The sequence below is a fragment of the Pristiophorus japonicus genome, chromosome 31 (assembly GCF_044704955.1).
Source record: "Pristiophorus japonicus isolate sPriJap1 chromosome 31, sPriJap1.hap1, whole genome shotgun sequence".
Lineage (NCBI taxonomy): Eukaryota > Metazoa > Chordata > Chondrichthyes > Pristiophoridae > Pristiophorus > Pristiophorus japonicus.
The window spans coordinates 9,992,428-10,018,597 of NC_092007.1; the positions used below are offsets into that span (position 1 = coordinate 9,992,428).

General features: G+C 54.4%; 1 protein-coding gene across 1 annotated transcript in view; it reads left to right on the forward strand.

The window, feature by feature from the left end:
* Positions 1-25,943, forward strand: part of LOC139240440 (pleckstrin homology-like domain family B member 3) — a 75,199-nt gene extending 49,256 nt beyond the window's left edge. Inside the window, exons 7-14 of the mRNA XM_070868966.1 lie at positions 3,253-3,375; positions 10,667-10,769; positions 14,817-15,015; positions 16,068-16,155; positions 17,465-17,569; positions 18,900-19,119; positions 20,542-20,627; positions 24,372-25,943. Of these exons, the coding sequence (XP_070725067.1) occupies positions 3,253-3,375; positions 10,667-10,769; positions 14,817-15,015; positions 16,068-16,155; positions 17,465-17,569; positions 18,900-19,119; positions 20,542-20,627; positions 24,372-24,506 (1,059 nt within the window). The 3' untranslated portion in view covers positions 24,507-25,943. The remainder of the gene's footprint in view (positions 1-3,252; positions 3,376-10,666; positions 10,770-14,816; positions 15,016-16,067; positions 16,156-17,464; positions 17,570-18,899; positions 19,120-20,541; positions 20,628-24,371) is intronic.
* The last annotated feature ends 227 nt before the right edge of the window (positions 25,944-26,170 follow it).

Below are 26,170 nucleotides of genomic sequence, written 5' to 3' on the forward strand. Positions count from 1 at the left end.
CTACACCCCTCCCTATCTCTGTAACCCCCTCCAGCCCCGACACCCCTCTCTATCTCTGTAACCCCCTCCAGCCCCGACACCCCTCCCTATCTCTGTAACCTCCTCCAGCCCCGACACCCCTCCCTATCTCTGTAACCCCCTCCAGTCCCGACACCGCTCCCTATCTCTGTAACCCCCTCCAGCCCCTACACCTCTCCCTATCTCTGTAACCCCCTCCAGCCCCTACACCCCTAGCTATCTCTGTAACCTCCTCCAGCCCTACACCCCTCCCTATCTCTGTAACCTCCTCCAGCCCTGCACCCCTCCCTATCTCTGTAACCTCCTCCAGCCCCTGCACCCCTCCCTATCTCTGTAACCCCCTCCAGCCCCGACACCCCTCCCTATCTCTGCAACCCCCTCCAGCCCCGACACCCCTCCCTATCTCTGTAATCCCCTCCAGCCCCTACACCCCTCCCTATCTCTGTAACCCCCTCCAGCCCCTACACCCCTCCCTATCTCTGTAACCCCCTCCAGCCCCTACACCTCTCCCCATCTCTGTAAACTCCTCCAACCCTACACCCCTCCCTATCTCTGTAACCTCCTCCAGCCCCTACACCCCTCCATATCTCTGTCACCTCCTCCAGCCCTACACCCCTCCCTATCTCTGTAACCCCGTCCACCCCTACACCCCTCCCTATCTCTGTAACCCCCTCCAGCCCCGACACCCCTCCCTATCTCTGTAACCCCCTCCAGCCCCGACACCCCTCCCTATCTCTGTAACCTCCTCCAGCCCCTGCACCCCTCCCTATCTCTGTAAACTCCTCCAGCTCCTATACCCCTCCCTATCTCTGTAACCCCCTCCAGCCCCGACACCCCTCCCTATCTCTGTAACCCCCTCCAGCCCCTACACCTCTCCCCATCTCTGTAACCTCCTCCAGCCCTACACTCCTCCCTATCTCTGTAACCTCCTCCAGCCCCTACACCCCTCCCTATCTCTGTAACCCCCTCCAGCCCCTACAACCCTCCCTATCTCTGTAACCTCCTCCAGCCCCTATACCCCTCCCTATCACTGTAACCCCCTGCAGCCCCTACACCCCTCCCTATCTCTGTAACCTCCTCCAGCCCTACACCCCTCCCTATCTCTGTAACCTCCTCCAGCCCTACACCCCTCCCTATCTCTGTAACCTCCTCCAGCCCCTGCACCCTCCCTATCTCTGTAATCCTCTCCAGCCCCTACACCCCTCCCTATCTCTGTAACCCCCTCCAGCCGCTACACCCCTCCCTCTCTCTGTAACCCCCTCCAGCCCCTACACCTCTCCCCATCTCTGTAATCTCCTCCAACCCTACACCCCTCCCTATCTCTGTAACCTCCTCCAGCCCCTACACCCCTCCCTATCTCTGTAACCTCCTCCAGCCCTACACCCCTCCCTATCTCTGTAACCCCCTCCAGCCCCTACACCCCTCCCTATCTCTGTAACCCCCTCCAGCCCCGACACCCCTCCCTATCTCTGTAACCCCCTCCAGCCCCGACACATCTCCCTATCTCTGTAATCCCCTCCAACCCCGACACCCCTCCCTATCTCTGTAACCCACCTCCAGCCCCTACACCCCTCCCTATCTCTGTAACCTCCTCCAGCCCCTACACCCCTCCCTATCTCTGTATCCTCCTCCAGCTCCTACACCCCTCCCTATCTCTGTAATCCCCTCCAGCCCCGACACCCCTCCCTATCTCTGTAACCCCTTCCAGCCCCTGCACCTCTCCCCATCTCTGTAACCTCCTCCAGCCCTACACTCCTCCCTATCTCTGTAACCTCCTCCAGCCCCTACACCCCTCCCTTTCTCTGTAACCTCCTCCAGCCCCTACACCCCTCCCTATCTCTGTAACCTCCTCCAGCCCCTACACCCCTCCCTATCTCTGTAACCCCCTCCAGCCCCTACACCCCTCCCTATCTCTGTAACCTCCTCCTGCCCCGACACCCCTCCCTATCTCTGTAACCTCCTCCAGCCCCTACACCCCTCCCTATCTCTGTAACCCCCTCCCGCCCCTATACCCCTCCCTATCTCTGTAACCCCCTCCCGCCCCTATACCCCTCCCTATCTCTGTAACCCCCTCCAGCCCCGACACCCCTCCCTATCTCTGTAACCTCCTCCCGCCCCTATACCCCTCCCTATCTCTGTAACCTTCTCCAGCCCCTACACCCCTCCCTATCTCTGTAACCTCCTCCAGCCCCTACACCCCTCCCTATCTCTGTAACCTTCTCCCGCCCCTATACCCCTCCCTATCTCTGTAACCTCCTCCAGCCCCTACACCACTCCCTATCTCTGTAACCCCCTCCAGCCCCGACACCTCTCCCTATCTCTGTAACCTCCTCCCGCTCCTATACCCCTCCCTATCTCTGTAACCTCCTCCAACCCCTTACATATCTCCCTATCTCTATAACCTCCTCCAGCCCCTACACCCCTCCCTATCTCTGTAACCTCCTCCAGTCCCTACACCCCTCCCTATCTCTGTAACCTCCTCCAGCCCCTACACCGCTCCCTATCTCTGTAACCTCCTCCCGCCCCTATACCCCTCCCTATCTCTGTAACCTCCTCCAGTCCCTACACCCCTCTCTATCTCTGTAACCCCCTCCAGCCCCTAAACCCCTCCCATTCTCTGTAACCTCCTCCAGCCCCTACACCCCTCCCTATCTCTGTAACCTCCTCCAGCCCCTACACCCCTCCCTATCTCTGTAACCTCGTCCAACCCCTACACTCCTCCCTATGTCTATAACCCCCTCTAGCCCCTACAACCATCCCAGAGATCTCTGCACTCCTCCAATTCTGGCCTCTTGCCCATCCCCCCGATCTCCATCACTCCACCATCGGTGGCCGTGCCTTCAGCTGCCTGGGCCCCCAAGCTCTGGAACTCCCTCCCTAAACCTCTCCGCCTCTCTCTCCTGCTTGAAGACGCTCCTTAAAACCGACCTCTTTGACCCAGCTATGGCCGCCTGTCCTAATATCAGCTTATGTGTCTCGGTGTTAAATTCTGACTGATGTACGCTCCTGTGGACGGCCTTGTGGTGTGTTTTACGATGTTAAGGTGACTGTACACATGAGAGTTGTTGTTGACCTCCGACCGGTGCAGGACACTGAGTGAGTGCGATGCCCCCCATAGTCTGATAGCCCAGCTGAGGGAGGGCAGGTTTTGCTGAGCCAGGGGCAGTGGGGGATGTGAGGGGAGAGAGACGGGTGGGACAGCAGATGTGACCCTCTCCATGTTTCCCTTTCCAGCACCCGCGGGTTGTGAATAGGCCAATCCCAGGGCCTGTAGGGGATGGGAGTAGTGAGCTGATGGGTTCAGCACCGTGTGTCCTCTCCACTACACGCCTCTCGGCAACCGAGGCCTTCCTCAAGGTGTGTATCCCTCGCTTACTCGCTCCCTCCCTCCCTCCCTCACTCTCTCCCCCTCCCTCCCTCTCTCCCTCACCCTCCCTCCCTCGCTCCTCCCCATCCCTCTCTCCGTCGCTCCCTCCCTCCCTCGCTTTCTCCCCCTCTCTCCCTCGCTCTCTCCCTCGCTCTCTCCCCCTCCCCCTCACTCACTCGCTCTCTCCCACTCCCTCCCTTGCTCTCTCCCTCGCTCTCTCCCCCTCCCCCTCGCTCACTCGCTCTCTCCCACTCCCTCCCTCGCTCTTTCCCTCACTTTCTCCCCCTCCCCCTCGCTCACTCGCTCTCAATCCCTCCCTCACTCCCTCCCCCTCCCCCCTCCAATCACTACCCCTCCCCTCCCGCAATCATTCTTCCCCTCTCTTCCCAGCCAATCCCAGGAACTGAGTGTGCAACTCTCTCTCTCTCTCTCTGTCGCTTTCTGTCTCTCTCTCTGTCGCTCTCTCTGTCGCTCTCTTTGTCTCTCTCTCTGTCTCTGTCTCCTTGTCTATCTCTCTGTCTGTCTCTCTCTCTCTCTCTTTCTCTCTCTCTCTTTCTCTCTCTCTGTTTCTCTCTCTCTCTTTCTCTCTCTCTTTCTCTCTCTCTCTCTTTCTCTCTGTCTCTCGCTCTGTCTCGCTCTCTCTGTCTCTCGCTCTCTCTGTCTCTGTCTCTCTGTCTCTCTCTCTCTGTCTCTCACTCTGTCTTTCTCTCTGTCTCTCTGTCTCTCTGTCTCTGTCTGTCTCTCATAAGAACATAAGAACATAAGAATTAGGAACAGGAGTAGGCCATCTAACCCCGTGAGCCTGCTCCACCATTCAACAAGATCATGGCTGATCTGGCCGTGGACTCAGCTCCACTTACCCGCCCGCTCCCCGTAACCCTTAATTCCCTTATTGGTTAAAAATCTATCTATCTGTGATTTGAATACATTCAATGAGCTAGCCTCAACTGCTTCCTTGGTCAGAGAATTCCACAGATTCACAACCCTCTGGGAGAAGAAATTCCTTCTCAACTCGGTTTTAAATTGTCTCCCCCGTATTTTGAGACTGTGCCCCCGAGTTCTAGTCTCCCCGACCAGTGGAAACAACCTCTCTGCCTCTATCTTGTCTATCCCTTTCATTATTTTAAATGTTTCTATAAGATCACCTCTCATCCTTCTGAACTCCAAGGAGTAAAGACCCAGTCTACTCAATCTATCATCATAAGGTAACCCCTCATCTCCGGAATCAGCCGAGTGAATCGTCTCTGTACCCCCTCCAAAGCTAGTATATCCTTCCTTAAGTAAGGTGACCAAAACTGCACGCAGTACTCCAGGTGTGGCCTCACCAATACCCTGTACAGTTGCAGCAGGACCTCCCTGCTTTTGTACTCCATCCCTCTCGCAATGAAGGCCAACATTCCATTCACCTTCCTGATTACCTGCTGCACCTGCAAACTAACTTTTTGGGATTCATGCACAAGGACCCCCAGGTCCCTCTGCACCGCAGCATGTTGTAATTTCTCCCCATTCAAATAATATTCCCTTTTACTGTTGTTTTTTCCCAAGGTGGATGACCTCACATTTTCCGACATTGTATTCCATCCACCTGGAGTACTGCGTGCAGTTTTGATCACCTTACTTAAGGAAGGATATACTGGCTTTGGAGGGGGTACAGAGACGATTCACTAGGCTGATTCCGGAGATGAGGGGGTTACCTTATGATGATAGATTGAGTAGACTGGGTCTTTACTCGTTGAAATTCAGAAGGATGAGGGGTGATCTTATAGAAACATTTAAAATAATGAAAGGGATAGACATAGTAGAGGCAGAGAGGTTGTTTCCACTGGTCGGGGAGACTAGAACTAGGGGGCACAGCCTCAAAATATGGGGGAGCCAATTTAAAACCGGGTTGAGAAGGAATTTCTTCTCCCAGAGGGTTGTGAATCTGTGGAATTCTCTGCCCAAGGAAGCAGTTGAGGCTAGCTCATTGAATATATTCAAGTCACAGATAGATAGATTTTTAACCAATAAGGGAATTAAGGGTTACGGGGAGCGGGTGGGTAAGTGGAGCTGAGTCCACGGCCAGATCAGCCATGATCTTGTTGAATGGCGGAGCAGGCTCGAGGGGCTAGATGGCCTGCTCCTGTTCCTAATTCTTATGTTCTTATGTTCTTATCTTGAGCACGACAATAAACACTCTGTCACCCTCCTTGGCCATAACAGTGGCAGCGATCCACTTTGGACCTTGACCAGAGTCCAGTACGTAAACCGGATCGTTGACCGAGATGTCACGTGACACAGCAGCACGATCATAGCACCATTGCTGACTTTGACGTCTGTTTTCAGCACGATCATTCAAACCAGGATGGACAAGAGGAAGCCTGGTCTTGAGATTTTTCTTCATCAGTAGTTCAGCAGAGGAGACCCCGGTAAGCGTGTGGGGTCTTGTCCTGTAACTAAGCAGTATACAGGACAAACAAGTCTGCCGTGGATCCTGAGTCACACGTTTCATACTTTGCCTGGTCGTTTGAATGGCACGCTCTGCTTGAGCATTAGAAGCAGGTTTAAATGGAGCTGATCTCACATGTCTGATACCATTGAGTTTCATGAACTCCTGGAACTCCAGACTAGTGAAGCAAAGTGCGTTGTCGCTCACAACGATGTCAGGCAGACCATGAGTAGCAAACATGACACGAAGGCTCTCAATGGAAGCTGTGGATGCACTGGATGAAATAATAATACACTTAGAATGTGCAGCCACCACAACTAAAAACATCTTTCCCAGGAAAGGGCCCGCAAAATTGATGTGGATCCTGGACCAAGGTTTGGACGGCCACGACCACAGACTCAGCGGAGACTCCGCTGGTGCTTTGCTGAGCTGCATGCAAGTGTTGCACTGATGCACGCATGCTTCCAGCTCAGAGTCAATTCCAGGCCACCAAACATGAGCCCTGGCGATGGCTTTCATCATGACAGTACCGGGATGAGTGCGATGTAGTTCACGTACAAATTCTTCGCTGCCTTTCTTCGGCATAACAACGCGATTGCCCCACAGTTGACAGTCTGACCGAATGGACAGCTCATCTTTGCGACGGTTGCAGGGTTTGGTCTCCTCACACATCTCCAAAAGGTATGGCAGACCAATCACCACTGAGGACACAACGTTTCACAACCGATAAAAGCGGGTCATGGCTGGTCCAGATGCTAACTTGTTGATCAGTGACAGGGGTTCCTTCACTCTCAAAGGCATCCCATTACTAACAGTAGATCTGCAGGTTGAGGCCTCTCCACTTCAGGTATGGGCCACGGCAGATGACTCAGTGCATCGGCACAATTCTCAGTGTGTCAGGTCTGTGACGAATAACATCGTCATAGGCAGGCAATGTCAGCGCCCACCTCTGGATACGGGACGATGCATTGGTATTAATGCCTTTGTTTTCCGAGAACAATGAAATGAGTGGCTTGTGATCCGTTTCTAGTTCAAAGCGTAGACCAAACAGGCACTGATGCATCTTTTTGACCCCATACACACAGGCCAAAGCTTTTTCTACCATGCTGTCGGCTCTTTCCGCCTTTGATCAACTTTTCGAGGCATACGCAACAGGTTGTAAGTTACCCGACTCATTTGTTTATTGGAGTACATAGCCAACCCCATATGACGAAGCCAATACAAGACGCTTACACGGATCATAATGAACAAGCAAGTTGTTCGAACAGAGCAGATTCTTGGCTTTCTCAAAAACTCTATCTTAAGACCCACCCCAGACCCAGTTGTCACCTTTTCTGAGCAGCATGTGCAGTGGCTCTAATAAAGTGCTCAATCTGGGTAAGAAATTACCGAAGTAGTTGAGTAGCCCAAGGAATGAACGCAGCTCCGTCACATTCTGAGTTCAGGGTGCATTTTTGATGGCATTGGTTTTCGAATCAGTCGGCCAACAATTTTCCTCCCCAGGAATTCAACTTCAGGTGCCATGAAGACACACTTCAAACGTTTCAGCCTGAGTCCCACTTTGTCCAGACGATGTAGGACTTCCTCGAGATTGTTCAGATGTTCAGCCGTGTCACGACCTGTGACCAGAATGTTATCTTGAAACACGACGGTTCTCGGAACGGACTTCAGTAGACTCTCCATGTTCCTCTGAAATATGGCAGCAGCCGACCGGATTCCAAAAGGACACCTGTTGTAGACAAACAGTCCTTTATGGGTGTTGATGCAGGTGAGTTTCTTCGATGTGTTGACCAGCTCCTGTGTCATATAGGCCGGCATCAAATCTAGCTTAGTGAACTACTTTCCAACAGCTAGCATGGCGAATGGGTCATCAGCCTTCGGCAGTGGATACTGATCCTGTTTCGAAAATCGGTTCATCGTAACCTTGTAGTCTCCACAGATCCTGACAGTGTCATCACTCTTTAACACAGGAACGATAGGGTTGGCCCATTCATTAAATTTGACCGGTGATATGACCCCTTCACGTTTGAGTCTGGCAAGCTCAATTTCGTCCTTCTCCCTCATCATGTACGGAACAGACCGAGCTTTATGATAGACAGGTCTTGCGTTGGAGTCCAGGTGAATCTGCACCTGGGCTCCAGTAAAATTGCCAATGACCGGTTCAAACAAAGAAGGAAACTTCTTCAGCACTTGAGCACACAAAGTGTCATCCACCGAGGACAACGGTTTGATATCATTCCAGTTCCATTTGATTTTCTCGAGCCAATTCCTGCTGAACAGCATTGGACCATTGCCTGGGGCGATCCATAATGGTAAATCGGGAACCGCACCATCATACGACACCTTGACTGCAGCACTGCCAATCACCGGTATGAGTTCCTTAGTGTAAGTACGCAACTTGGCACTGACTGGACTCAGCTTAGGCTTCACCGCCTCAGTGTCCCACAGCTTGTCGAATGCCCTTTGGCTCATTATCGACTGACTCGCACCCGTGTCCAGCTCCACCGATACAGGCACGCCGCTCAGCTTGACATTATCGGTTGGCTCTTTGTCAGGAACGAATACAGGCCGTGCACTTTCTCCTCGGATATCTCGGGTTGCATATCCGAGCCAGCACTGGACTGGCCATCATCACCAATGTGACGAGCAGCGGCACGCTTGCTCAGTTGCGGGCACATTTGCTGAAGATGCCCCACTTTCGAACAGCCGTTACAGATGCACTGTTTAAAGCGACACTGGTGATGCCGATGCTTGCCCCCACCACGGCAACAGGGCGAAATCGGATTCGTACCCGTTGGCGGACTTTGAGCAGCTATAGGTTTCACGTAAGCAGTCGAGCGGGCCCTGCCATAAGCAGCCCTGCCAGACGACGACGCAATCTTGTTTACAGTACTTGCCGTGGAGCTCCGACTCTTCGATGATACCTGCCTTAAATTATCATCCGTCGTCATGCATGGCTGGGGAGTTGCGATGGCCTTTGCTCAAATCCAGCGTTTCTGCAGCCAATACATTCCGGAGGATCGCACCATGGTTGATGCCGACCACGAAGAAATCTCGCGGCATGTCTTGCAGCGCGAACCCTGACACGTCCTGGCCCTCAGCACGAACATGTGTGCAGAAGCGATAGCGTGAGATGACGCTCCCCTCTTTTGGCTTGAGATGGTCACGCACCAGAGCGCACAACTCTCCGCAGTCTTTGTCCGTTGGACGTGCAGCCCGAGAGAAGATTCTTCATAAGGCCGTCAATCTTTGGACCACAAACGGTGAGGAAAACCGCCCTGCGCCTAACTGTCATCAGCTTCCTCCGTTTTGTTGGCCACAAAATGCTGATCCGGGCGGTCGATAAAATCCACCCAATCCTCACCATCCACCAATCTCTCCACAATTCCAATGGTGCCCATTGTGAATGCGAAGGCTCTTAAGTTACCTCGTCACCAATTGTAATGCATATAATAACTCGAAGGACTTGTTACTGTAAGCTCACTCAAGTGCAAACCTGGTCCAAAGTGCTTACATGGCATGGTACCAGCAATTATAAACCAGGGCTCGTGCACACACACGTACAGCCCGGTGACTTCCGACAGGGTCCGCCTGGTGTCTAGTGACCGCTAGCATCAATACATAACACTATCCCTGTCTCTCTCTCAGTCTCTCTGTGTCTCTCTCTGTGTCTCTGTCTCTCTCTCTCAGTCTCTCTCTCTCAGTCTCTCTCTCTCAGTCTCTCTCTGTGTCTCTGTCTCTCTCTGTGTCTCTGTCTCTCTCTCTCAGTCTCTCTCTGTGTCTCTGTGTCTCTCTGTCTCTCTGTGTCTCTCTCTCAGTCTCTCTCTGTGTCTCTGTCTCTCTCTGTGTCTCTGTCTCTCTCTCTCAGTCTCTCTCTGTGTCTCTGTGTCTCTCTGTCTCTCTGTGTCTCTCTCTCAGTCTCTCTCTGTGTCTCTGTCTCTCTCTGTGTCTCTGTCTCTCTCTATCTCTGTTTCTCTCACTCTCAGTCTCTCTCTGTGTCTCTGTCTCTCTCTCTCAGTCTCTCTCTCTCAGTCTCTCTCTGTGTCTCTGTCTCTCTCTCTCAGTCTCTCTCTCTGTCTCTCTCAGTCTCTCTCTGTGTCTCTGTCCCTCTCTCTCTGTCTCTCTGTGTCTCTGTCTCTCTCTGTGTCTCTGTCCCTCTCTCTCAGTCTCTCTCTGTGTCTCTGTCTCTCTCTCTCAGTCTCTCTCTCTCAGTCTCTCTCTGTGTCTCTGTCTCTCTCTGTGTCTCTGTCTCTCTCTCTCTGTCTCTCTCTCCCTCTGTTTCTCTCTCTCTCTCTTTCTCTCTGTCCCTCTCTCTCACTCTCTCTCTCTCTCTGCCTCTGGCTCTCTCTCCCTGTCTCTCTCTCTCTCTCTGTCTCTCTCTCTCTGGCTCTCTTGATCCCTCGCGCTCTCTGTTTCTCGCTCTCTCTCTGTTTCTCGCTCTCTCTGTTTCTCTCTCTCTCTGTCTCTCTGTCTCTCTCTGTGTCTCTGTCTCTCTCTCTCTCTCTGTCTCTCTCTCTCTCTCAGTCTCTCTCTGTGTCTCTATCTCTCTCCCTCTCTGTCTCTCTCTGTGTCTCTGTCTCTCTCTCTCTGTCTCTCTCTCTCCCTCTGTTTCTCTCTCTCTCTTTCTCTCTGTCCCTCTCTCTCTCTCTCTCTCTGCCTCTCTCTCTCTCTCTCTCTGTCTCTCTCTCTCTCAATGTCTCTCTCTCTCTGTCTCTCCGTCTCTCTCTCTCTGTCTCTCCCTGTCTCTCTCTCTCTCTCTGTCTCTCTCTCTCTGTCTCTCTCTCTCTCTCTGTCTCTCTCTCTTTCTCTCTGTCTGACGAAGCGATGATTTACCCCTATTTTTCCCCCCACAGGACCCCTCACTCTGTGAGAACGGCTCCGTGAGTTTGCCTCGTAGGCGGCGGGAAGGTCGGGGGAGAGCAGAGACAGAGCGACCCGTCTCGCTGCACGAGAAAGGTAACGAACAGGACGGGAAAACGCTGCGCTGACCTCTGACCCGAACACCAGGGAGCAGAGGGCAGAGGGCAAAGGTCGCAGGAGAGCGATCGCTTCAGAACATCCCCAGCGCACACAGTTAGCGCCCTGCTATAGAACAGGGAATTCAGCAATTGTAACCCTGGGAGTGTTTGATGGGACAGTGTAGAGGGAGCTTTACTCTGTATCTAACCCTGTGCTGTACCTGTACCTGCCCTGGGAGTGTTTGATGGGACAGTGTAGAGGGAGCTTTACTCTGTATCTAACCCCCTGTACCTGCCCTGGGAGTGTTTGATGGGACAGTGTAGAGGGAGCTTTACTCTGTATCTAACCCTGTGCTGTACCTGTACCTGCCCTGGGAGTGTTTGATGGGACAGTGTAGAGGGAGCTTTACTCTGTATCTAACCCCCTGTACCTGCCCTGGGAGTGTTTGATGGGACAGTGTAGAGGGAGCTTTACTCTGTATCTAACCCCGTGCTGTACCTGTACCTGCCCTGGGAGTGTTTGATGGGACAGTGTAGAGGGAGCTTTACTCTGTATCTAACCCCCTGTACCTGCCCTGGGAGTGTTTGATGGGACAGTGTAGAGGGAGCTTTACTCTGTATCTAACCCCGTGAGTATTTCCACCTCCGTAACATCGCCCGTCTCCGCCCTTGCCTCAGCTCATCCACTACTGAAGCCCTCATCCCTGCCTTTACTCCTTCAACAGGCCTCCTGTTACGTTTAGAATAACTCCACAAGACATATATCTATGCTCACTGTCGTGACCTTGGTCTCTTTAATGTAACTCCAGATTGAGGAGGCAGCATGGTAGACTGCCATTTATACCTGCTTGCCCGGGGTGTGCAGGTGACCCTTGGGTCTCCCACAGGTACGCCCCCTAGTGGCAAGTCTTACACATTAGTAATGTTTACATACATAACAACTCCCATGTTCTACTCTCCGTAAACATAGAAACATAGAAAATAGGTGCAGGAGTCGGCCATTCGGCCCTTCTAGCCTGCACCACCATTCAATGAGTTCATGGCTGAACATGAAACTTCAGTACCCCCTTCCTGCTTTCTCTCCATACCCCTTGATCCCCCGAGTAGTAAGGACTTCATCTAACTCCCTTTTGAATATATTTAGTGAATTGGCCTCAACAACTTTCTGTGGTAGAGAATTCCACAGGTTCACCACTCTCTGGGTGAAGAAATTTCTCCTCATCTCGGTCCTAAATGGCTTCCCCCTTATCCTTAGACTGTGACCCCTGGTTCTGGACTTCCCCAACATCGGGAACATTCTTCCTGCATCTAACCTGTCCAATCCCGTCAGAATTTTAAACGTTTCCATGAGGTCCCCTCTCATTCTTCTGAACTCCAGTGAATACAAGCCCAGTTGATCCAGTCTTTCTTGATAGGTCAGTCCCATCATCCCGGGAATCAGTCTGGTGAATCTTCGCTGCACTCCCTCAATAACAAGAATGTCCTTCCTCAGGTTAGGAGACCAAAACTGTACACAATACTCCAGGTGTGGCCTCACCAAGGCCCTGTACAACTGTAGCAACACCTCCCTGCCCCTGTACTCAAATCCCCTCGCTATGAAGGCCAACATGCCATTTGCTTTCTTAACCGCCTGCTGTACCTGCATGCCAACCTTCAATGACTGATGTACCATGACACCCAGGTCTCGTTGCACCTTCCCTTTTCCTAATCTGTCACCATTCAGATAATAGTCTGTCTCTCTGTTTTTACCACCAAAGTGGATAACCTCACATTTATCCACATTATATTTCATCTGCCATGCATTTGCCCACTCACCTAACCTATCCAAGTCACTCTGCAGCCTCATAGCATCCTCCTCGCAGCTCACACTGCCACCCAACTTAGTGTCATCAGCAAATTTGGAGATACTACATTTAATCCCCTCGTCTAAATCATTAATGTACAGTGTAAACAGCTGGGGCCCCAGCACAGAACCTTGCGGTACCCCACTAGTCACTGCCTGCCATTCTGAAAAGTACCCATTTACTCCTACTCTTTGCTTCCTGTCTGACAACCAGTTCTCAATCCACGTCAGCACACTACCCCCAATCCCATGTGCTTTAACTTTGCACATTAATCTCTTGTGTGGGACCTTGTCGAAAGCCTTCTGAAAGTCCAAATATACCACATCAACTGGTTCTCCTTTGTCCACTTTACTGGAAACATCCTCAAAAAATTCCAGAAGATTTGTCAAGCATGATTTCCCTTTCACAAATCCATGCTGACTTGGACCTATCATGTCACCATTTTCCAAATGCGCTGCTATGACATCCTTAACAATTGATTCCATCATTTTACCCACTACCGATGTCAGGCTGACCGCTCTATAATTCCCTGTTTTCTCTCTCCCTCCTTTTTTAAAAAGTGGGGTTACATTGGCTACCCTCCACTCGATAGGAACTGATCCAGAGTCAATGGAATGTTGGAAAATGACTGTCAATGCATCCGCTATTTCCAAGGCCACCTCCTTAAGTACTCTGGGATGCAGTCCATCAGGCCCTGGGGATTTATCGGCCTTCAATCCCATCAATTTCCCCAACACAATTTCCCGACTAATAAAGATTTCCCTCAGTTCCCCCTCCTTACTAGACCCTCTGACCCCTTTTATATCCACTCTTCCAAAACTCTGTTGCCCCTGTGTCCTAACTCACACCGAGTCCCGCTCACCCATCGCCCCCTGTGCTCACTGCCCCCGTGTCCTAACTCGCACCGAGTCCCACTCACCCATCACCCCCTGTGCTCACTGCCCCGTGTCCTAACTCGCACCGAGTCCCACTCATCCATCACCCCCTGTGCTCACTGCCCCCGTGTCCTAACTCACACCCAGTCCCACTCACCCATCACCCCCTGTGCTCACTGCCCCCGTGTCCTAACTCGCACCGAGTCCCACTCACCCATCACCCCCTGTGCTCACTGCCCCCGTGTCCTAACTCGCACCGAGTCCCACTCACCCATCACCCCCTGTGCTCACTGCCCCGTGTCCTAACTCACACCGAGTCCCACTCACCCATCACCCCCTGTGCTCACTGTCCCTGTGTCCTAACTCGCACCGAGTCCCACTCACCCATCACCCACTGTGCTCACTGCCCCGTGTCCTAACTCGCACCGAGTCCCACTCATCCATCACCCTCTGTGCTCACTGCCCCCGTGTCCTAACTCACACCCAGTCCCACTCACCCATCACCCCCTGTGCTCACTGTCCCTGTGTCCTAACTCACACCCAGTCCCACTCACCCATCACCCCTGTGCTCACTGCCCCGTGTCCTAACTCACACCGAGTCCCACTCACCCATCACCCCCTGTGCTCACTGACCTGTGTCCTAACTTGCACCGAGTCCCACTCACCCATCACCCCCTGTGCTCACTGCCCCGTGTCCTAACTCGCACCGAGTCCCACACACCCATCACCCCCTGTGCTCACTGCCCCCGTGTCCTAACTTGCACCGAGTCCCACTCACCCATCACCCCCTGTGCTCGCTGACCTACATTGGCTCCCGATTTGAAGTTTCCCTCTTCTCCCCTCTCTATCTCTGTAACCTCCTCCAGCCCCTATACTCCTCCCTATCTCTGAAACCCCCTCCAGCCCCTACACCCCTCCCTATCTTTGTAACCTCCTCCAGCCCCCACAACCCCCCGAGATCTCTGCACTCCTCTAACTCTGCCCTCCTGACCATCCCTGATTATAATCGCTCCACCATCGGTGGCCGTGCCTTCTGTTGCCTGGGCCCCAAGCTCTGGAACTCCCTCGCTAAACCTCTCCGTCTCTCTCTCTCTCTCTCTGTCCTCCTTCGAGATGCTCTGTTAATCCGACCTCTCTGACCCAGCTATCGGTTGCCTCTCTCTCTAGTCTCTCCCTGCGTGGCTCGGTGTGTGAAGTTGTTGTTTGAGAATCGCTCCGGGGACGTGGCGGGCACTATGTAAATGCGGGTTTGCTGCTGTCTGACTGACGCAACCCCACTACCACCCCCCGGTGGTTGTGTGTGTGTGTGTGTGTGTGTGTTTTCAGGCCTGGTCCTGGCCCCCATGCAGCTCCTGTCCCTGGTGGCCCTGCATCGGACCAACAGCTTCAGCCGACCGAGGCCCAAGATCTCCTCGCCCCCGCTGGACCTGAGCTGCTCTCCCTGCCTCCGGCCCGACACCCTCCCCGGCCCATCCAACCAGACCAGCGGCTCCGTCCGCCTGACCCGGGCGTCCAGCCTCCGCAGGTGAGAGGTCAGAGGTCAGACCGCGGACAATGGTGTTGGTGGGAGATGCATGGGGCGAGCGCGTGTGGAGGAAGACACACAAAATCTGCAAAAGGACAGAGACAGGCTCAGTGAGTGGGCAAACATTTGTCAGATGGAGTGCAATGTGGGAAAGTGTGAGGTCATGCACTTTGGCAGAAAAAAAAATCAAAGAGCAAGTTATTATTTAAGTGGAGAAAGATTGCAAAGTGCCGCAGTACAGCGGGACCTGGGGGTACTTGTGCCTGAAACACAAAAGGATAGTATGCAGGTACAGCAAGTGATCAGGAAGGGCCAATGGTATCTTGGCCTTTACTGCTAAGGGGATGGAGTATAAAAGCAGGGAAGTCTTGCTCCAGTTATACAGGGTATTGGTGAGGCCACACCTGGAGTACTGCGTGCAGTTTTGGTTTCCGTATTTACGAAAGGATATACTTGCTTTGGAGGCAGTTCAGAGAAGGTTCACTCGGTTGATTCCGGGGATGAGGGGGTTGACTTATGAGGAAAGGTTGAGGAGGTTGGGCCTCTACTCATTGGAATTCAGAAGAATGAGAGGTGATCTTATCGAAACGTATCAGATTATGAGGGGGGCTCGACAAGGTGGATGCAGAGAGGATGTTCCCACCGATGGGGGAGACTAGAACTAGGGGGCATGGTCTTAGAATAAGGGGCCGCCCATTTAAAACTGAGATGAGGAGGAATTTCTTCTCTCAGAGGGTCGTAAATCTGTGGAATTCTCTGCCCCAGAGAGCTGTGGAGGCTGGGTCATTGAATATATTTAAGGTGGAGATAGACAGATTTTTGAGCGATAAGGGAGTGAAGGGTTATGGGGAGCGGGCGGGGAAGTGGAGCTGAGTCCATGATCGGATCAGCCATGGTCTTATTAAATGGCGGAGCAGGCTCGATGGGCCGAATGGCCGACTCCTGCTCCTATTTCTTATGTTCTACTAAACTCGGGCAGGGCCCTGTTGGGCCGACAGGCCTGTTTCTGTGCGCTCGAAGTGACTCCTGTCCCTGACCTGGGTGTCTTGCAGTACTGGATGTTCAGTGGAGGTCCTGGCTGAGATGGAGAGGAAGCTGAGAGCAGCACTGGCCGAGAAGGAGCGCCTCCTGCAGGCAGGGGTAAGAATCGGAGCCCAGGCCCTTCCCGTGGGAGCGGAGAGCCGGTGTCCCACCCCTGGCTCGTGGGATCGAGAGCGGGAGGCAAGAGGCAGGAGGAAGACGTTCCTGACTGGAGGGTTACCAACAGCCAATGGGGCCCTGGTAACTCCGTTACCTCCAGACTTGACCATTCCAACGCACTCCTGGCCGGCCTCCCACATTCTACCCGACGTAAACCAGAGGTGATCCAAAACTCGGCTGTCCCCGTGTCCTAACTCGCACCGAGTCCCGCTCACCCATCACCCCCTGTGCTCACTGTCCCCGTGTCCTAACTCACTCCGAGTCCCGCTCACCCATCACCCCCTGTGCTCACTGCCCCCGTGTCCTAACTCGCACCGAGTCCCGCTCACCCATCACCCCCTGTGCTCACTGCCCCCGTGTCCTAACTCGCTCCGAGTCCCACTCACCCATCACCCCCTGTGCCCACTGCCCCCGTGTCCTAACTCGCACCGAGTCCCACTCACCCATCACCCCCTGTGCTCACTGCCCTGTGTCCTAACTCGCACCGAGTCCCGCTCACCCATCACCCCCTGTGCTCACTGCCCTGTGTCCTAACTCACACCCAGTCCCACTCACCCATCACCCCCTGTGCTCACTGCCCCCGTGTCCTAACTCGCACCGAGTCCCACTCACCCATCACCCCCTGTGCTCACTGCCCTGTGTCCTAACTCGCACCGAGTCCCACTCACCCATCACCCCCTGTGCTCACTGCCCCGTGTCCTAACTCGCACCGAGTCCCACTCACCCATCACCCCCTGTGCTCACTGACCTACATTGGCTCCCAGTTAAGCAACACCTCGATTTCAAAATTCTCATCCTCGTGTTCAAATCCCTCCATGGCCCTCACCCCTCCCTATCTCTGTAACCTCCTCCAGCCCCACAACCCCCCGAGATCTCTGCGCTCCTCTAATTCTGCCCTCCTGACCATCCCTGATTATAATCGCTCCACCGTCGGTGGCCGTGCCTTCTGTTGCCTGGGCCCCAAGCTCTGGAACTCCCTCCCTAAACCTCTCCGTCTCTCTCTCCTCCTTCAAGGCGCTCCTTAAAACCCATCTCTTTGACCCAGCTTTTGGTCACCTGTCCTACCTTCGCCTTCTGCGGCTCGGTGTCAAACATCTCGTCCTGTGAAGCGCCTTGGAACGTTTCGCTACGTTCAGCACGCTATATCAATGCAAGTTGTTGTTGTGTGTGGGTTTTATCAGTGGTCTGGGCTGACTGACCCACGGACCAGGCAGAAACTGCTTGATGGCCCTGTTCTGGTTCCCTTCAGGAGGCACGTAGCAGAGTATCGGAGAAGGCCCGGACTGGAGAGAGGTTGCTGGTCGGAGAGCCCGTGGAATCCAATCCCCAACCCCAGCCTCCAGCAAACACAGAGGTATGTCGTGGTGTTTGGGTGTCTCGCTGCGCCATTATGGTCTGGTGTCTCCACAGGGAGCTTCTGCACTCCCGGTGGTGTTGCAACACGTTCCCCTACAACCAGGTACATCCCAAGGGTGCAAGAGAACCTTCATGGCCTCCTCAACGCCCTCCACCTCCCCCACTCCCTATCTCTGTAACCTCCTCCAGCCCCTACACCCCTCCCTATCTCTGTAACCTCCTCCAGCCCCTACACCCCTCCCTATCTCTGTAACCTCCTCCAGCCCCTATACCCCTCCCTATCTCTGTAACCCCCTCCAGCCCCTACACCCCTCCCTATCTCTGTAACCTCCTCCAGCCCCTACACCCCTCCCTATCTCTGTAACCTCCTCCAGCCCCTACACCCCTCCCTATCTCTGTAACCTCCTCCAGCCCCTACACCCCTCCCTATCTCTGTAACCTCCTCCAGCCCCTACACCCCTCCCTATCTCTGTAACCCCCTCCAGTCCCTACACCCCTCCCTATCTCTGTAACCTCCTCCAGCCCCACAACCCCCCCTATCTCTGTAACCTCCTCCAGCCCCTACACCCCTCCCTATCTCTGTAACCTCCTCCAGCCCCTACACCCCTCCCTATCTCTGTAACCTCCTCCAGGCCCTACACCCCTCCCTATCTGTAACCTCCTCCAGCCCCTACACCCCTCCCTATCTCTGTAACCTCCTCCAGCCCCTACACCCCTCCCTATCTCTGTAACCTCCTCCAGTCCCTACACCCCTCCCTATCTCTGTAACCCCCTCCAGCCCCTACACCCCTCCCTATCTCTGTAACCTCCTCCAGCCCCTACACCCCTCCCTATCTCTGTAACCTCCTCCAGCCCCTACACCCCTCCCTATCTCTGTAACCTCCTCCAGCCCCTACACCCCTCCCTATCTCTGTAACCTCCTCCAGCCCCTACACCCCTCCCTATCTCTGTAACCTCCTCCAGCCCCTACAACCCTCCCAGATCTCTGCGCTCCCCTAATTCTGCCCTCTGGAGCATCCCCCGATTTCCATCGCTCCACCATCGGTGGCCGTGCCTTCACCTCTGGAACTCCCTCCCTAAACCTCTCCACTTCTCTCTCCTCCTTAAATACCCTCCTTAAAACCGACTTCCTTGACCAAGCGTTTGGTCCCAATATCTCCTTTTGTGGCTCGCTGTCAAATTCTTCCTGATAATCGCCCCTGTGGAGGTGCCTTGGGACGTTTTACTGCATTAAAGGCGCTATATAAATGCAGGGAGTTGTTACTTTAGTGAATGTCACCTGCAGGGTTGAAGCAATACCCTTGTGCATCCTCTCTTGCTCTGGACAGAAGGGCCCGAGGGTTCAGTGGATGCCAATCGTCAAGACGACCTTCGACCTGCGCGCCCACGTAGAAGCTTCCGGTCATGGGGTGGAGGCGTGTCCGCACCTGACGATGACGGGGAAAGTGTGTCGGGGCTTTCTCACCAAGATGGGCGGCCGCATCAAGACCTGGAGGAAGCGATGGTTTGTGTTCAACTGCGCCAAGAGACGTCTGACCTACTTCACAGGTAGGGAGCCGCCCAACAGACGGCTCGACGCTCCGTCCAGACGGTACTGAGGGAGCGGCGTACTGTCGGAGGGGTGGTACTGAGGGAGCGCCGCACTGTCGGAGGGGCAGTACTGAGGGAGCACCGCACTGTCGGAGGGGCAGTACTGAGGGAGTGCCGCACTGTCGGAGGGGCAGTACTGAGGGAGTGCCGCACTGTCGGAGGGGCGATACTGAGGGAGCGCCGCACTGTCAGAGGGGCAGTACTGAGGGAGCGCCGTACTGTCGGAGGGGCAGTACTGAGGGAGCGCCGTACTGTCGGAGGGGCGGTACTGAGGGAGCGCCGCACTGTCGGAGGGGCAGTACTGAGGGAGCGGCGCACTGTCGGAGGGGCAGTACTGAGGGAGCGCCGCACTGTCGGAGGGGCAGTACTGAGGGAGCGCCGTACTGTCGGAGGGACGGTACTGAGGGAGTGCCGCACTGTCGGAGGGGCAGTACTGAGGGAGTGCCGCACTGTCGGAGGGGCAGTACTGAGGGAGCGCCGCACTGTCGGAGGGGCAGTACTGAGGGAGCGCCGCACTGTCGGAGGGGCGGTACTGAGGGAGCGCCGCACTGTCGGAGGGGCAGTACTGAGGGAGCCCCGCACTGTCGGAGGGGCGGTACTGAGGGAGCGCCGCACTGTCGGAGGGGCGGTACTGAGGGAGCGCCGCACTGTCGGAGGGGCAGTACTGAGGGAGCCCCACACTGTCGGAGGGGCGGTACTGAGGGAGCGCCGCACTGTCGGAGGGGCGGTACTGAGGGAGCGCCGCACTGTCGGAGGGGCAGTACTGAGGGAGCCCCGCACTGTCGGAGGGGCGGTACTGAGGGAGCGCCGCACTGTCGGAGGGGCAGTACTGAGGGAGTGCCGCACTGTCGGAGGGGCAGTACTGAGGGAGCGCCGCACTGTCGGAGGGGCAGTACTGAGGGAGCGGCGTACTATCGGAGGGGCAGTACTGAGGGAGCGCCGTACTGTCGGAGGGGCAGTACTGAGGGAGCGCCGCACTGTCGGAGGGGCAGTACTGAGGGAGTGGCGTACTATCGGAGGGGCAGTACTGAGGGAGCGCCGTACTGTCAGAGGGGCAGTACTGAGGGAGCGCCGTACTGTCGGAGGGGCAGTACTGAGGGAGTGCCGCACTGTCGGAGGGGCAGTACTGAGGGAGTGCCGCACTGTCGGAGGGGCAGTACTGAGGGAGCGCCGCAATGTCGGAGGGGCAGTACTGAGGGAGCGCCGCACTGTCGGAGGGGCGGTACTGAGGGAGCGCCACACTGTCGGAGGAGCAGTACTGAGGGAGTGCCGCACTGCGCCGGTGGTGGAGTGAGTGAGTGTTGGAGGTGGTGGAGGGAGTGAGTGTTTACGGTCTTGTTGCTTTTGGTCAACAATGACTCTGTTGCTTTCTATCTCTAGACAAATTGGAGACAAAGCTTAAGGGTGTCATCTATTTCCAGGCCATCGAAGAGGTGTACTTTGACCATTTGCGGAGTGCCTCGACGGTAAGCTTGTGGTTCTCTGCCCCCTCGTTGGGAGGGAGCCCATTTCGATGTGAGTTGGCAAAAATTTGTCAGATGGAGTATAATGTGGGAAAGTGTGAGGTCATGCACTTTGGCAGAAAAAATCAAAGAGCAAATTATTATTTAAATGGAGAAAGATTGCAAAGTGCTGCAGTACAGCGGGACCTGGGGGTACTTGTACATGAAACACAAAAGGATAGTATGCAGGTACAGCAAGTGATCAGGAAGGCCAATGGTATCTTGGCCTTTATTGCAAAGGGGATGGAGTATAAAAGCAGGGAAGTCTTGCTCCAGTTATACAGGGTATTGGTGAGGCCACACCTGGAGTACTGCGTGCAGTTTTGGTCTCCGTATTTAAGGAGGGATATACTTGCTTTGGAGGCAGTTCAGAGAAGGTTCACTCGGTTGATTCCGGAGATGAGGGGGTTGACTTATGAGGAAAGGTTGAGGAGGTTGGGCTTCTACTCATTGGAATTCAGAAGAATGAGAGGTGATCTTATCGAAACGTATCAGATTATGAGGGGGCTGGACAAGGTGGATGCAGAGAGGATGTTTCCACTGATGGGGGAGACTAGAACTAGGGGGCATGGTCTTAGAATAAGGGGCCACCCATTTAAAGCTGAGATGAGGAGGAATTTCTTCTCTCAGAGGGTTGTAAATCTGTGGAATTCTCTGCCCCAGAGAGCTGTGGAGGCTGGGTCATTGAATATATTTAAGGTGGAGATAGACAGATTTTTGAGCGATAAGGGAGTGAAGGGTTATGGGGAGCGGGCGGGGAAGTGGAGCTGAGTCCATGATCGGATCAGCCATGATCGTATTAAATGGCGGAGCAGGCTCGAGGGGCCGAATGGCCGACTCCTGCTCCTATTTCTGATGTTCTTAAGTTCCAAGTTCTTATTCGGAAGGCCAAGGCAGAAGGTAACAGCAAGGTTGAAGTCGGAGATGGGGACCTGGTCTGAAGGTGCTGTGTTTGGGATTTTGGAAGTAGGGAGGGAGGAGTTTGACAGCACGGGGAGAGAATGATTTGGAGTGGATACTGTGAGTGTCCATCAATGAAAAGCAGAGAAAGAGAATGTGGCATATAAGTTGTGAAAAAAAAAATTGCTGTACGGTCTGGTTTTAAGAACATCAGGAACAGGAGCAGGAGTCGGCCATTCGGCCCCTCGAGCCTGCTCCGCCATTTAATACGATCACGGCTGACCTTCGACCTCAACCCCACTTTCGCCGCCCGATCTCCATATCCCGACAGTCCAAAAACCCCTCGATCACAGCCTCGAATATACCCAACGAGTGAGCCTCCACAGCCCTCTGGGGCAGAGAATTCCAAAGATTCACCCCCCTCCGAGTGAAGAAATTCCTCCTCATCTCAGTCCTCAATGGCCGACCCCTTATCCTGAGACTGTGTGGCCCCTGGTTCTAGACTCCCCAGCCCCGGGGGGGGAAACACCCTCCCTCCATCTACCCTGTCACTCCCCCTCATAATATGGTGTGTTTCAATGCGATCATCTCTCATTCTTCTAAACTCCAGAGAATATGGGCCCATTCTACACAATCGCTCACCATAGGACAATCCTCTCGTCCCAGGAATCCGTCTGGCGAACCTCCGTCGTATCGTTTCCAAGGCAAGTATATCCTTCCTCAGATAAGGAGAACAGAACTGTGCTCAGTACTGCAGGTGTGGTCTCACCAGGGCCCTGTACAATTGTAGCAGGACTTCCTTATCCTTATACTCCAACCCTCTTGCAATAAAGACCAACGAGCCCCTTTGCCTTCCCAATGGCTGTACCTGCAGACTAACTTTCTGTACAAGGACACCTGCATGGTCTCCTCGTTCAGGGCATACAACAAAAACTTGTATTTAGATAGCGACTTTAACGTCGTGAAAAGTCCCAAGGTGCTTCACAGGAGCGTAATGAGGTAAAGGAATTTGACACCAAGCCACGTAAGGAGAAATTAACGCAGGTGACCCAAAGCTGGGTCAAAGAGGTGGGTTTTAAGGAGCGTCTTGAAGGAGGAAAGAGAGGTTTAGAGAGGCGGAGAGGTTTAGGGAGGGAGTTCCAGAGCTTGGGGCCCAGGCAACAGAAGGCACGGCCACCGATGGTGGAGCGATTATAATCAGGGATGGTCAGGAGGGCAGAGTTAGAGGAGTGCAGAGATCTCGGGGGGTTGTGGGGCTGGAGGAGGTTACAGAGATAGAGAGGGATGTAGGGACTGGAGGAGGTTACAGAGATAGGGAGGGGTGTAGGGGCTGGAGGAGGTTACAGAGATAGGGAGGGGTGTAGGAGCTGGAGGAGGTTACAGAGACAGGGAGGGGTGTAGGGGCTGGAGGAGGTTACAGAGATAGGGAGGGGTGTAGGGGCTGGAGGAGGTTACAGAGATAGGGAGGGGTGTAGGGGCTGGAGGAGGTTACAGAGACAGGGAGGGGTGTAGGAGCTGGAGGAGGTTACAGAGATAGGGAGGGTCGAAGGCCAAGATGGATTTGAAAACAAAGATGAGAATTTTGAAATCGAAGCGTTGCTTAACTGGGAGCCAATGTAGGTCAGTGAGCACAGGGGGTGATGGGTGAGTGGGACTGGGTGTGAGTTAGGACACGGGGTCAGTGAGCACAGGGGGTGATGGGTGAGTGGGACTGGGTGTGAGTTAGGACACGGGGCAGTGAGCACAGGGGGTGATGGGTGAGTGGCACTCGGTGCGAGTTAGGACACGGGGCAGTGAGCACAGGGGGTGATGGGTGAGCGGGACTCGGTGTGAGTTAGGACACGGGGACAGTGAGCACAGGGGGTGATGGGTGAGCGGGACTCGGTGTGAGTTAGGACACGGGGACAGTGAGCACAGGGGGTGATGGGTGAGCGGGACTCGGTGCGAGTTAGGACACGGGGCAGTGGCCACAGGGGGTGATGGGTGAGCGGGACTCGGTGTGAGTTAGGACACGGGGACAGTGAGCACAGGGGGTGATGGGTGAGCGGGACTCGGTGTGAGTTAGGACACGGGGACAGTGAGCACAGGGGGTGATGGGTGAGCGGGACTCGGTGCGAGTTAGGACACGGGGCAGTGGCCACAGGGGGTGATGGGTGAGCGGGACTTGGTGTGAGTTAGGACACAGGGGCAGTGAGCACAGGGGGTGATGGGTGAGCGGGACTGGGTGCGAGTTAGGACACGGGGCAGTGGCCACAGGGGGTGATGGGTGAGCGGGACTTGGTGTGAGTTAGGACACAGGGGCAGTGAGCACAGGGGGTGATGGGTGAGCGGGACTGGGTGCGAGTTAGGACACGGGGCAGTGAGCACAGGGGGTGATGGGTGAGCAGGACTCGGTGCGAGTTAGGACACGGGGACAGCCGAGTTTTGGATCACCTCTAGTTTACGTCGGGTAGAATGTGGGAGGCCGGCCAGGAGTGTGTTGGAATGGTCACGTCTGGAGGTAACGGAGGCAGGGATGAGGGTTTCAGCAGCGGATGAGCTGAGGCGGGGGGTGGAGACGGGCGATGTTACGGAGGGGGAAACAGGCGGGTTTAGTTATGCTGCGGGTATGTGGCCGGAAGCTCATTTCAGGGTCAGATATGAGAGCGAGGTTGGGAACCGGCTGGTTCAGCCTCAGACAGGAGTTGGGGAGAGGGAGGGAGTCGGGGGCCTGGGGAACGCAGTTTGTGGCGGGGACTGAAAACAATGGCTTCGGCCTTCCCGATAAGGCTTCACCCCTGACTATTTTTTGTGTTTCTGGCCCCACAGAGTCCGAACCCATCTCTGACCTTCTGTTTGAAGACCTACGATCGGCTATTCTACATGGTGGCTCCGAGTGATGTGGCCTTGAGGATCTGGATCGAGGTAATCCTCACTGCGGTGGAGGGGAACATTCAGTTTTAAAGGACCTCTGTCGCCCGGGGTGCCTTGGGACCTCCCTCTGGTCCACACCCTCCTGGTCCTGCACTGTTCGTTCAGTACCAGCTTCTCCCACCCAACGAAAGTCTCCCTGCTCCACTCCAACCGCTAGATGCTCGATTCTATTTTTTACAAACTCGATTGTGCGTGTCTTTAAATGCGCGCAGCTCAAAATTACCAGGGCGAGTTTGTCCGGACTTTATGAATCCGGATCTGGGCCCATTCCGATGTTGCCGGAAGTTCTTGCCAAAGGCTCCTTCACACCAGGGTCGATGCCTCTCCCTGAAGTGGGTGCTGGTACACTCAAGATGGTGGCTGCAGAGGCACTGGTGCCCAGATTATACAGCTGGTACACTCAAGATGGTGGCTGCAGAGCCACTGATGTCACATATTGAAGCTGGTACACTCAAGATGGTGGCTCTAGAGACTGCTGCACATCGTCAAGCTGGTACACTCAAGATGGTGGCTTTAGAGACTGCTGCACATAGTGGAGCTGGTACATTCAAGATGGTGGCTTCAGAGACTGCTGCACTTCGTAGAGCTGGTACACTCAAGATGGTGGCTGCAGAGGCACTGGTGCCCATATTATACAGCTGGTACACTCAAGATGGTGGCTGCAGCGCCACTGATGACATAATTTGGAGCTGGTACACCCAAGATGGTGGCTTCAGAGGCACGAATGGCACAATTTGGAGCTGATACACCCAAGATGGTGGCTGCAGAGGCACTGGTGCCCATATTACAGCTGGTACACTCAAGGTGGTGGCTTTTGAGACTGGTGCACATGTCAGAGCTGGTACACTCAAGATGGTGGCTGCAGAGGCACTGATGGCACACATTGAAGCTGGTACACTCAAGATGGTGGCTACCATCGTTGCACAACTGCCTGGATCCTCGCTGGTACACACAAGATGGCAGCCGCAAAGCCCCGTCGACGTCCGCTTTCAAAAGCAGTGCTGGTACACTCAAGATGGCTGCCGCAAAGCTTCAAAGGGAAGAGTCTGGAGAAGGATGGTGGGGGGGTGTTGAATTCCACTTTCCATTTACCTCCCAGCCTGTTGACCCTGCAACCGAATGACCTTTGTTGGATTTCAAACTATTCCAGGTGGTGGGACAGATGTTGGAGCTGGGTTGGGGTAATGTCGAGGATCAGCGCAATTTTGGGTCCATTCAAATCTCCTCCTTGTGTTACAGACTTGCCAGGAAGCGTTGCGAGATTCGACGGGCCGAAATTGTGTTCAATTTAACCGTGACTTTCTTCACTTTTAATGTTTTGTTGGCTGACTGGCGCCCATTGCCCCGGTCTGGTGAACACGGAGCCTGAATGTGCTGACTGTCCATTTCCACATTTTCCCTCTGAGGCCTCAGCCCACAGGCCTTGTTGGTGGTGGGGGGGGGGGTTTACATTTTGGTGGATTTAACGGCAGTAATGGGGACCACCCACACTGTACCTGCCCCTGGGAGTGTTTGATGGGACAGTGTAGAGGGAGCTTTACTCTGTATCTAACCCCGTGCTGTACCTGCCCTGGGAGTGTTTGATGGGACAGTGTAGAGGGAGCTTTACTCTGTATCTAACCCCGTGCTGTACCTGTACCTGCCCTGGGAGTGTTTGATGGGACAGTGTAGAGGGAGCTTTACTCTGTATCTAA